Source organism: Nilaparvata lugens, chromosome 4, assembly GCF_014356525.2.
Source record: "Nilaparvata lugens isolate BPH chromosome 4, ASM1435652v1, whole genome shotgun sequence".
NCBI lineage: Eukaryota > Metazoa > Arthropoda > Insecta > Hemiptera > Delphacidae > Nilaparvata > Nilaparvata lugens.
The window spans coordinates 44579820-44593719 of NC_052507.1; the positions used below are offsets into that span (position 1 = coordinate 44579820).

A 13900-nucleotide genomic window follows, 5' to 3' on the forward strand; every position below is an offset into this window, starting at 1 on the left:
ATGATTCGGGTGTAGAAGTGAATTTCCAGCACTTTTTGTCTCTTGCAAAAATCGTCTACAGGGCACCGTTAACAATATATAGACCTTTTGCGGTAATTTTAAATGCAGTTTAAAACTGAATAATTTCAGCAGATTTTCAATTTTCCCGAAACAATGTATTTTTGATGACTGATTCGGATGTAGAAGTTAATTTGCAGCACTTTTTGTCTCTTGCAAAAATCGTCTACAGGGCACCGTTAACAATATATAGACCTTTTGCGGTAATTTTAAATGCAGTTTAAAACTGAATAATTTCGGCAGATTTTCAATTTTCCCGGAACAATGTATTTTTGATGACTGATTCGGGTGTAGAAGTTAATTTGCAGCACTTTTTGTCTCTTGCAAAAATCGTCTACAGGGCACCGTTAACAATATATAGACCTTTTGCCGTAATTTTAAATGCAGTTAAAAACTTTGAATAATTTTGGCAGATTTTCAATTTTCCCGGAACAATGTATTGTTGATGACTGATTCGGTTGAGGAAGTGAATTTCCAGCACTTCTTGTCCTATGTGAAAATCCTGTCAGACGTGCCATTAACGTGCTACTGACGTTTAAAATTTAAAAATAAATTTGGTTCATCATGAAAAATTCTGAAAAAATTCATGGACCTTACTGTTCATATTATCAACCTTGTCCTAGAATTTAAAATGATTCCATTCAAAATTGGAAAAGTTATAACACTTTTTTCAAATTAGATCACAGTTTATGAGGAAAATCATGCAGTATCCGGAATTACTCTCACAGACTTTGAAATGATTTTTGGGGTTTCAATAATTCAAATAATAACAACCCACTATTTTATCGTTTCCAACATTAATTCAGTGTCAAGCACAAATGTCCCCCCATAAAAAATCAATAATCTCCACCTGAAATTAATATCAAATATTTTAATAACAGTAACATTGTCAATAATTTTGAAATTGCCACCATTACTATTGTATCGAATGAAAATATTGATATATTATCAATAATATGATACTGTGAAATGGAAATATCAAAGTCTTAACAATCAATATATCAAACTAATTCTAACTTTTTTGCCGGGGAAAACTGATTTTATTGCATTCAAAATGTAGAAATCAGGATTGTATTCTACTTTTACTTATTTAAACTATGTAATTTGAATAACACATTTCCAAACAAAGATGTAGATGACATTTGAGAATATGTAATTATCAATAGTCGATAATTATTATTTATCGATGTATTGATAATATTATATCGTCATTTTGGGTCTATCGATAGAATGATCATGATGAGTTGATGACACAATGATGCACAAGCCTAATGAATTTTGCAAAGGACCAACGGTTTTTTGAATGAGTTTCGTAGTCCGTAATTTTTGTGATTCTATCCAGGAAATATAGGTAAGTCGAGTGATTTTGTTTTTATTGATGTACCGTAAAATGAAATAATAAATTTATTTTAGGTCTAAATACTTATATATTTAAATGATAATCTTTTTGAAAGACTATTATAGGCCACGCATAACATAACCTTATAACACAACACTGAATACCGTATTATTTGAGGCATAACTTAATAATAATAAGAGAAAAGCCTCTTGAATTTATCATTGCTGGAAATAAGATGATTATTATTCTAGGCAGACACATTCCACGGTTATACGCTGGTACATATAAATTTAAATGTGTAACAAAACTTTTTATTTAGCCTAGCCTAAGTACTTGAAGTCACCACAAACTAATCTACACTCATGTTATTATAATGAACTTAATATCAATAATATATGACTGTGGATTGATAGATTAAAATTCATTCAGTTTTTTTCTGGACCGGCAGGCTTTATTTAAACTTTTCCCAGCAAGCAATTGATCCATTTATTTATATTAACAGCTTTATATCTCATTCCAATTTAGGAAAACTATCAATGTAGTCCTCTAATTTTAGCAATATATATTTTATATAATAAGAAAGAGTGAGACTGTGTGTTTGCAACATGTGTGTTTTTCCAATTTTCTAGTCAAAAAATATTATTTGAAATATGTTTAATTATAAGTGAACTTTTGTTTCATCTCTGATAGGAGCTGTGGTGATGAAATTTTCCAACACAAAAGAAAAAGACATAGAAGCAGTACGGTAATCAAATACTGGCTGAAGTCTCCAAAAACTCGGTTTACCAGCAAAGAGAAATCTAAGTAAGTCTTAATTTTGATTAATTTAAAACAGAATATAAAGTCAAACAATTTTCTTCTATGGGTGATGTCCACATGAGCTCTAGGCTTGTGCTAATCATTATAAGTTAGTAATCATACCGGGTGAGTCATATGTAAGGGAACCTTTCAATAAATTAGAGACTATTGTAGATATAATACTGTAGCTTTCAGGATATGTTACTGGTCAAATACTCTAACTCTTGACGTACGGTACAACTGAATTTCAACCCCTTCATAAGGGGTTGACTAGGTTCAGAATGTATAATATGGTGACTCAAGAGTTTTAACTGGAATATTTTTAATGTAAATGCCTATTGTGTGGTACATTATTTTAAAGGGCTTTTTAAAACAAGAAACATAACATCAATTAAAATGTACTATGAAACTTGAATCCAAAACGGTGGCTGATTGAAGTTACAGTTTGTAAAGAAATGAGGAGTTATAACTCAAATATTTTTAATGTAAACACCCATTGTGTGATACATCATTATAAAGGCCTTTTTGAAACTAGAAAGATGACATCAATAAAAATCTTTGATACTTTTATCCAAAATGGCGGCTGATTGAATTTTATCAATTATTTCTTTAAAAACCAAAACTTCAATCAACCCCCATTTTGGATAAAAGTATCATAGAAGATTTTTATTGATTTCATCTTTCTCGTTTTGAGAAGGCTCTTAAGATAATACACATTGGGTATTTACATTCAAAATCTTTGATTTACAACCCCCAAGTCACCCCCTTATGAGGAGTTGAAATTCAGTTGTATGTCAAAAGGTGGAGTATTCGACCAATAGCTTATCCTGAAAGTTACAGTATTATATCTACAACAGTCTCCAACTTATTGAAGGGTTGAAGACTGTGATGTTTTGAAAATAAATTCAATTTTAATATAAATTATTGTTGTTTCACCATTTTATTAAAGCAAAAATCTCCCTATTGGCCATCCAGACATTTATGGTTTTCTCCCATTGGTGATGCAAAGCTAATACAAGCAAATGGCTGATACAAAGTCCAACAGCTGAAAAATGAAGCTTACATGAAACATTTTTGAAATTTGTCAGCTGTTGAATGATTACAAATGAAAATGAGCTTTCTTTTTGTAATTATAGTGTCCAGCTGTTAGATTGCATACAATCATCACTACTTACTAGGAAAAATCCATTTGTCTAAATAGGACTTTATAGTTGAATTTAATTTTTATTCAGTTTTGTGTAAAATTATTGTAAAGTTAGGGTAGAGAATTTACTTCACATTATATTGTGGTTATTCAAAAGTCTTATAAGATTTATAGTTTTTTAATGTAAAAATAAAGAATTGAAAAGGTTATTTATTCAGAATAATTAAGGTAATCCTTCTCCATCTTTTCATGATAAAATATTGTAAAAATGTATTTTAAAAACGTTATTTCCATGTGAATTTTTGGAAATTCTCATGCGAAAGAAATGACCAAATGTGGGACAAGAAATGTAGAAAAACCCGTTTTATTCATGTTCTTTTCTGAGAGTTCAGTATAACGTGAAAATGTAGAAACAAAAAAAACGTTATTTTCAAGTTTCATTCTCACGTACTTTTCACGTGAAAAGTTGGAACATTTACACTTTTTTCACGTGAAAAAATGTGATTTTCTCGACTTTTCCACCAGAATATGACGTTATAATGTAAAACTGTGAGGACATAATTTTCACGTGAAAAAAACGCTATTGTGTTATCTAACTTGGACTTTCCTTTCAGGAGAGGGAGAGTCATGCATATTTAAATACATTTTTAGGTAATTAAATAAATTTGCTAGCAGATTAATTCAGGAAATAAAATCCTTATTTTCTAATTTGTAAAGATTGTATACTTTGAACTGTTATTTGTTCTAGAAATGTTCAAACACCGGATCCTGGAGGAAAATCTGAATGCTACAAAAATTGAGATTGAATTGAGGTGCAGTAACATAAACCAGTATGTAGCTCAAAAAATTGCTACTTTAAACAGGAAGAGATCAAAGTATTCTGGAGCACCACAATAAGGACCTTTCTTAATAGATAAATGACATGCATATGAGTTATTTTAATAAACAAACTTCTCACATTATTTATGTCTTAACTATTTACATCCCTTAATTTTTCATCAATATGTCAATAGACATCTATCCACTGAATCCAATTCACTTATATTAATTATAGATAATTAAACTTCTGTATGTGTAAAGGATGATTTTGTGACGATATTAATAATTCATTTTGTAATTTGACACTGTTCAGATGTATTCTGTGCATTTTGATAAATAAAGAAATTTTCAATTCAATTCAAAAACAGGTATACTCTCTTGTCTGATGCCAGTTGCAGCTGGGCTAAAATATTATAATCCTTGCAAATGTTATCTTCATCCTAAGCTGCTCTCCTAGATTTAAAAGAGGAATTTTTCTATAAAGGAGACAGGCTGCTTATAGATGGCTATTGATCTGTATTGATATCAATACAGCTGGTTATATATTGATATCCATGGCTACCTATTGATGTGTATTGATATCATTAGGTATTTGGGCCAATACATATCCATGGAAATTTATTGATGTGTATTGATATCAATACAGCTGGTTATGTATTGATATCCATGGATATGTATTGATATCAATAGGTATTTGGGCCAATACACATCAATACATATCCATGGAAATGTATTGATATGTATTGATATCAATACAGCTGGTTATGTATTGATATCCATGGATATGTATTGATGTGTATTGATATCAATAGGTATTGTAACAATCATCTCAGGCCTTGGTTTTCTACAGCTGCAAGCCAGGCCAAGACAGTTTTCGACTTGCAACTTTCTGCCTCAAAACGTACAAAAGGAACCAGCTTATGGCAAAGGGGGGTAGAGGTTGAAACAATGATGGTCAAAAGTCTAACGGTGAAATAACCGACGCTGACCAGTGACAAAAGGGTGGCAGCCAGACGCCAGGCGTGAGTGGAGTGCCATCAGATAGGGGGCAGCATCAACTGGGGCAGTGATCCAAGGAGGAACAATGGTTCGAGGGTTGGCGAGCACGTGGAGTTGGGAACACGAGGGCACTTTTCGGTGAACCACGGCCAGAATAAGATGTGTGAGGAGTGAGCAGCGTGCAGCCCGCAGCCCTAGGGGCTGAAATGGAGTCCTGTTTCCGGAAAACCACCACCACATCAACACCACCATATCAAAACCACTATTAAAGAAAAATAATAAAAATTCATAATTTGTAATGTAAAGTGAGCAGTTTAAAAGTGCGCGAAAATGCCAAGTTCCGCGGGGTATACAACATATAAGGTTAGTGTAATTTTAAGTTGTTGTTTGTTTGCCACACTGGTTATTTTCTTGTATTATTGTTGTTCAAATAGGGTTAAGGTTTTGTGATTCGTTGTATTATTGTGCATTATTCTATTTAAATATTGAGACTCTCAATAAACATTATTATGATATTTCATAAACGGTAAAATCATATTTCATATTTCGGTGTTCTGCTTAATAGAGTAATTACTAAAATTTCGAAGGACATTTGATATATTTAATCAAAATTGAAAATCTCGTTTGTTTCTTTGTAAAGTGTCAATTTCAATTTGCCATTTGCTTATTCTCATTATAATTATCTAATGATTCAAAATTGTTTTGTTTTGTTATTTCACAAGTATCATTAGATCCCCTCCCTTCTTTATTGTTTTAATCATGGAGTTAAGCAATATAGTTGGGAAAGATGTGTAGTTCTACATTCATTGATTGCTGGACTGCGTCCTTATTAAAGTAATGTACATTGTTTTTTATATAGTTCAAATAAATTCATGTCTCTGCTAAAGAGTTATGCTGTGGTAGTTGTTTATTCAAATTTCGAGGGTCGTTCCTTAATAATTAACGTGGCGCCTGGGTTATAAATTTCAAATTTTATATTATAAATTTCAAATTTTTTATTATCAAATTTTCAAGTTACTATTTAAATTTCAAATTCACTATATATTAAGCAATCAGTAAGTGTAGATCCAGACAGTATTTGGGCCAATACACATCAATACATATCCATGGATACCTATTGATGTGTATTGACCCAAATACCTATTGATATCAATACATTTTTTTTATTGATCTCTATTGATCACTTCCACTAGGGTGGGAACCCTTCAATAAGTTGGAGACTATTGTAGATATTCGTAGAAATATACTGTAACTTCCAGAATAAGTTATTAGTTGAATTTTCCATATTTGACGTACAACTGAATTTCAACCTCTCATAAGGGGGTGACTTAGGGGTTGTAACTCGAATACTTCAAATGTAAACACCTATTGTGTGGTAGCCTAGATCATTTTAAAGGCCTTTTTAAAAAGAAAGATGTCATCAATGAAAATGTTCTATGATATCTGAATCCAAAATGACGGCTGATTAAAGTTTCAGTTTTTAAAGAAATGACTTCAAAATGATGTACCACACAATGGGTGTTTACATTTAAAATATCTGAGTTACAACCCTCATTAAAAAAAACTAAAACTTCAATCAGCCGCCATGTTGGATACAAGCATCACAAAACGTTTTCATTCATGCCATCTTTCTTGTTTTAAAAATACCTTTAAAATGATGTACCACACAATGGCTGTTTACATTTAAAATAGTTGAGCTACAACCCCTAAGTCACCCCCTTATGAGGGGTTGAAATTCAGTTGTACGTCAAAAGGTATAGAGTATTCGACCAATATCTTATCCCGAGAGTTACAATATTGTATCTACAACAGTCTCCAACTTATTGAAGGGTTCCCGTACATATGACTCACTCTGTATAACCTAATGGTTATGTAATTATCTAGTACAATGAAATACGGTAGCTATTACCGGTTTGTATAAAATTTATTATTTTGGGAGGTGTTTTCCACACCGTACTTTAAATGTAGGTTATGGATGATAATTAATGTGATTAATGAAAGGGTGAGTTTACAGGATCTATCTTGCTTTAAGTAGTTTTGTTGATGTTTGAGCTCTAAATTTTCTCCACCACATTATTTAATACCTAGCCTACTTATCAAATCTTTTGAATTGTGAAATATCTTTTCGGCTTTATGATCAGCCAAATTTCAATCAATAATTTACTTGCGGTACAGTATGATTTTCTGTGATGCGAATTTGTGAATGTGAATTTGAACTTTTATTTGAACAACTTCTAAAACTGGACAACTTTGGACGGCAGTCTGTTTTTCCATTCTATATTATATGTAGTCCTATTTTTCTACCCAATGAATAAGAGAGACGTACTTTATTGGAATGAATAAAGATTTTCCCCTTGGGCTATTTCATTGGGTTGAATAAGTAAAAATCGTATTTTTCTAATGTGATAATATACTTTAATGATCTATAGACACAGTGAAGATTCAATCTTCGAATATAGAAGGATTATCGAATAGGATATATATATATATATATAGCAATATATATATATATATATATATAGCAATATATATATATATATATATATAATATATATATATATATATATATATATATATATATAGAAACAAATTGGCAATAATTTCAATGAAACGAAAAATCAAAGAAGTCCTATTAATCAGAATCTGGTTAATCTGGATTAATTAACACTCATTTGAATTATCGTTCAATTAATCTGATATAGGCTATCTATATCAATTAAAAAATGAGAATGTGGTTGTGATTTTGTCTCACCTTTCTCAAACATCCTATAAAATTGTTGTGTATTCTGGAACCAGGTAAGGCATGCGTGTTCTCACTACCAGCTATGTACACCCGGCTCGACGACAGCATTGTGAATGTGCCGGCTGTACTCGAGTGTTCTGTATAAACACCATCTACAACTAACGAAACCTGCAAACACACAAAAATTATTTTCAATAAAATTCCGTTTTTAAAAGTTCAAATCAAATCATGGAGAAAAATACAATAATACAAAAGAATTGGATTTCTAAACTAAAAATTGATAAGTACGGTATAAGTTAGGTACAATGAATTTTGAAAATTAAAAAGACATAAAATATATTTTCACATTGATGCAATTAGTTTGTTTCAAAAGAGTGAAGAAAAATTTGAGTTCTAAATGAATCTAGTGAAGTTGAGCTCTAGAATATCTTGAGCTTTTCCTATAGTGCATAAGAAAATAATCATTGGAACTGAACGTCATATCAAAATTTTATTATTTACACAACATTACACACACAAAATCTGGTGTGGCACACTCACACTACTTTCCTTGCCATTATTAAATAATAATATCGGGGCACCGAGCTTCGCTCGTTATTCATGAAATGTTAAACAGAACACAATTCTTTAAAATGATTGAGGAAGGACTAACAGGCACAGCCCAAAAATCTTTCTTCCCCGAATTTTGATTTATACACTTAAAATATAAATATTTCAAAAAGTAGGTTACCGTATATTCCATAAACTTGAATTCAGCAGGTTCAGTTTTCAGTCCAAACATTTGAACATAGAAAAGCTTAGATTGTTTACTAACCAAATTTAATAACAAAACACTCACCAATCACTTGAAACTGTAAAATAATGATCAAATTTGAATATTATTATTTACCATAATATGTCATGCCAACAAATCAGATTATTTTGATCGAGTCTATTGAAATTTCTAGATTTCTCGCGAGACACGGTAAGCTGATTGATTACATAGCTGATCTCCCACACAGGCACACTCATCTTTTGTTATCGACAGACGACGAAATTATAGTATCTGTTTTTCCAAGGATGAATTATTATCCTTTTCATGTCCTTCAGCGAGTTTTCCCAGATATGAGACCTAGTTCCAAATTTCGTAAAAATCGTTAGAGCCGTTTTCGAGATCCGTTGGATATAAATAACCATATACCACAGCCAGATAACAAGATATAAAATAGCCAGATATAAAACTATAGTATCGGGGACCGAGCTTAGCTCTGTAGTACAAAAGCATAAAATATTTATTAAGAAAGAAGAAATTATAATAACATTCATAGTTTATACAGAAATGTTCTATCTAATCACAGTAAATTGAGATTAATTCCCAGCAGAGGAATGCAAAAATTTTCCTCTCAAAGGCCCGGTTGCAAAAAAGCCGGTTAAATTTTTATCCTGATCAATTTCACGTGAACCAAATTAGAGAAATTGAAAGTTAGAGGATTGAAAATAGCCCAGCTTTTTTGCAACCGGCACTAATTACCTGATTGAATGATTACAAAAGTTCAACAGTTGAGTCATAATTTTGACACAGTCCTACACACATGAACTCACTCACTCACTTCCATCATCAACAGACGACGAAATAATTATTATCAGCTGTTTTTCCAACGATGAATAATAATCATCATCCTTTCAATGTCCTTAAATGAGTTTTCCCAGGGATGAGACCTAGTGCAATCGAATATTATAAACCTACTATGTTCTGAATTTCGCGAGAATCGTTAGAGCCGTTTTCGAGATCCGGTGAAATACGAACATATAAACATCTAAACATCCAAAAATCTAAACATATAAACAGAAATTGCTCGTTTAACAGTATAGGATATAGAAATTGCTCGCTTGATATTATAGGATTTCTCTCTAGTATGTACTCTTGCTTTTCATCGGAACTCTTTTGTTAATTATTTCACCTTAATTGATCTCCTGAGGCTAGTGGTTATGCGCATATCAAGTCTACTACGGTATTCAAATATCTGAACCAGCTGATCGTGTGACAGGACAATAACGCTGGAGACATATGAGGCGGTTTTTGCCGCCGCGGAAAATCCGCCTCGAGTGTCTCCAGCGAAAGAGTCGAGTTTTCGGAAATCTATATTTATGAAATTCTTATCTCACTGACTCACTGATCACGATTTCTGGAGTACTACAGGATGGATTGCAACAAAACTTGGAATATTTCTTCGTCATACGTCCTAGGTGCTCACTAAGAAATCTTTTGGCGATATTTCAACTCTAAGGGTGGTTTTTAAGGGTGTAAAGTTCGTCTTTTAGCATGTATATTCTTCTTCTCCCATTCTCTTAATTATAATTGAAATGTTTATATCATATATATGTTACTACAGAAATATAATCTAGAGAGAGTATACCTCTTCAAAACAGTTGTTGACTACTGGCAACTAAATTAATAATTTTGTCAGGTTGGCATTAAGTTGAGATGACTTCATTAGGTTGGCACTACAGTAACTATATTACTATATTTGGGTAATATAGTTACTGTAGTTGGCACCAAGTTGAAGAACTAATTAAAATGCATTTATCGAGAACAAATTGATTGGGCACTGCTGCTTCAATCGGAGCTATACCTTGGAGTATAGATAATTTTTATTTTTCTTAAAACAAACTTTCATGACTGGAGTTACTTCAATCAAATCATCCTATTCTATCAAGACTAATTTTACTTTCCTTGCCCTATTACCATAGGTAAGGAAAGTATTGCTTTCCGAAGAAAAATAAGGTACCCCAATTTTTAAATTTCTATACGTTTCGAGGTCCCCTGAGTCCAAAAAAGTGGTTTTTGGGTATTGGTCTGTATGTGTGTGTGTGTGTGTGTGTGTGTGTGTGTGGTGTGTGTGTGTGTGGTGTGTGTGTGTGTGTGTGTGGTGTGTGTGTGTGTGTGTGTATGAGTGTATGTGCGTCTGTGTACACGATATCTCATCTCCCAATTAACGGAATGACTTGAAATTTGGAACATAAGGTTCTTCCCCTATAAGGATCCGACACGAACAATTTCGATCAAATGCAATTCAAGATGGCGGCTAAAATGGCGAAAATGTTGTCAAAAACAGGGTTTTGAATAGGTTTTAATAAGGGTACCTAAAATAGTCATTGTTAAGCTCTATCAACTGCCAAAAGTCTCATATCTGTAAAAATTTCAGGAGGTCCGCCTCAACTATGCAAAGTTTGATTTTAGATTCCCAATTATCAGGCTTCAGATACAATTTAAACAAAAAATTCCAAATGGAAAAGATTGAGTATGAAAATCTCTACAATTAATGTTCAGTAACATTTTCACCTAAAATTTAAAATAAGCTCGAAATTCGAGAAAATGTTATTATTTCAATTGCAAACTGTTGGCAACTTACTGTTGATTCTATTAAATCATTCACTATGAAGAGATAGCAGACCTCGTGTGTCTCCAGCGTTATAGTCCTGTCACCAGCTGGCTTAGATCTTTGCATAGTAGACTTGAGATGCGCGGGAACACTAGCGTCAGGTGATAAATTTTCATAACGGCAAGGAAAGTTGTGTGAGTGCGCCACACCAGATTTTTTTGTTTGTATATCCGACATCGCGAAAACTGTTTAAACAGTTTCGATTACATTTCAATAATTCAGTATGATATATGGAGGGTATTTTTATAACTTCAGAAGTGTCCGTTGTGGAATCTATTTGCAAAGAATGAGGAAATTCGGCCAAAATATAACTTGGGCGAAAGAAAGGGTTTATTTATTAGAACGGCCAAATAGCTGTTGTTGCTTTTCCTAATGTAAAAATATCTTCCATAGAAGAAAGGCGCTTTTCCCATGAATCAATTATTCCCAAACATTGATTGTTTTTTCTAAAAATGTTAGAGGATATGCATAATAGTTCGTTGACTGTCAGTATTCCTCATTAATAGCATCAATGCTCCCCATTCAAACAATGCTGACACATTGATGTGAATCTTACTATAATTTGGTTACTTTAGATCAGATGAAGATAATAATGTTGATGATCGCTACTGTTTCAATTTCAATCATGTTTGACATTTTTGCTGTTGATGCCAGCTGTAATTATTATGTGAAATAAGCTCTCATTGAATGAAATCATAATCATTGAAGTCAATTATACTTCGAAAGCAATTTCTGTTTGAATATGTGTGTTTGTGGATATGTATGTATGTCGGATGGAACTCGAAACGGCTCTAACGATTTTTATTAAATCAGGAATATAGTGGGTTTGCGACAAAAAAAAAAATATTTTGGAACAGGTCTTAACTCTGGGAAAATTCGCTGAAGCTCCTTGAGAGAGGATTGGTCCCTCAAGTCGCAGCTGATCAGAAAAAAATTTCCATAATCTGTTGAAAACATGAGAGATTGTGTGCAAATGAAAAAGGTTACAATAGCTGTAGTTGAGTCAACAAATTTGGCGACCTAATTACAATTTACAATTTATTTATTTTACAATTTATTTACAATTCGAATGACACTAATGTAATAACATTGAAAGATAAATAATAAGATAGTCCTTGTGCTATTTCTCTTCCAAATTTATAGCTGAAAAAGTCCGAAATAAGGTTAGAATGTCACGTGTACAAGTTTGATAAAATTTCAGTCCAAAACAAAAATGAAAACTATAAATTTTGAATTTAGATGGCTTGAATTAATAAATCAATTGGAAATATTCCACTCAATTACCACTTGTAACGAATAATATTGAGTTATTTGAGAAAATTTGGAACCATTTAAGCAACACAAACTTGTAAACACTAAAGCTCAGCTGATTATTAATTAAAAACATTAATTAATTAATTAATTTAAAACATTACAGTATTCATGCAACATCTGGAAGAATAGATTCAGAAAGTGACCGGATTATAGCAAAATAAATTTAAAATCGATCTCTCCAAACATATGGTAGTTGAATGTAATGTTTATTGTGAGGTGATAGAAATGCGACTAATTTCTTCAGCTTCTGTTGTATTGGTTCCTCTGTAGCTCTATGTTTGTACGCAGCCATGGCCTTGAGAGAGCCAAATGCACTGTCTGTCAATTCATTATCTGGACTAAATACCAAGAGAACCAATGAGAGAAGCCTTCTATTAAATAATAAACCCTGCTCTGATTAATTCTTATGAAATTCAATCCTGATTGAAATTGAACAGGCTTTTGTGCCACTGGGCCTGATATTTTCATGTTTCAATATCAGCTGAAAACTAAATAGAAAAAAAACATAATATTCCATCAGCTGCTCCTGTTTCCTTTCATGATGTCACTACATGACACAAGACAAACCTATTGATATTGATAGATAACAATACTAAAGTTGTCAATCCTATTATATTAAGAGAGCAATTTCTGTATATGGTTATATGCATGGTTATGTATGTCCAACGGATCTCGAAAACAGCTCTAACGATTTTCACGAAATTTGGAACATAGTGGGTTTATGATATAAAAAATCGATTGCACTAGGTCTCATCCCTGGGAAACTCGCTGAAAGACATGAAAAGGATAATAATTATTCATTCTTGGAAGAACAGATGATAATTTCGTCATCTGTCGATAACAGAGTGCCTGTGTAGGAGAGAGATAGAATTATGTCCAGCTGTTGAATCTAGAAATTTTAATCGACTTGATCAAAATAATCTGATTTGTTGAGATGACATGGTATATCATCATAAAGTAGAGTATATCATAATTTTCAAAGTTAATCATTATTTTACAGTTTTAAGTGATTAGTGAGTGTTTTTGTTATTCAATTTGGTATGTAAACAATCTAAATCAGAACTTTCCTGTTTTCAAATGCTTGGATTAAAATTGGATCTGAATTCAAGTGTATGGAACATAACCTACTTTTTGGACTATTCATAGTGTATAAATCAAAACAGTTTTGGGCTGTGCCTGTTAGTCCTTCCCCAATCATTTTAAATAATTGTGTTCTGTTTATAAATAAATAAACATGCGAAGCTCGGTGCCCCGATATTTCAGAT

At 32.2% G+C, this 13900-nt stretch overlaps 1 protein-coding gene and 1 long non-coding RNA gene across 3 annotated transcripts in view; one reads left to right on the plus strand and one right to left on the minus strand.

The window, feature by feature from the left end:
• The window catches only part of LOC111064385 (neurexin-3), a 42414-nt gene extending 34346 nt beyond the window's left edge, over positions 1-8068 (minus strand). For both annotated transcript variants that reach the window (XM_039427524.1, XM_039427523.1), the window contains exon 1: positions 7909-8068. In XM_039427524.1, coding sequence (XP_039283458.1) covers positions 7909-8007 — 99 coding nt within the window. In that variant the 5' untranslated portion in view covers positions 8008-8068. The remainder of the gene's footprint in view (positions 1-7908) is intronic.
• Positions 1310-4587, plus strand: LOC120351194. Its single transcript, XR_005571226.1, has 3 exons — positions 1310-1408; positions 2087-2200; positions 4087-4587. It is a non-coding gene; the product is annotated as an uncharacterized LOC120351194 (long non-coding RNA).
• Positions 8069-13900: the final 5832 nt, after the last annotated feature.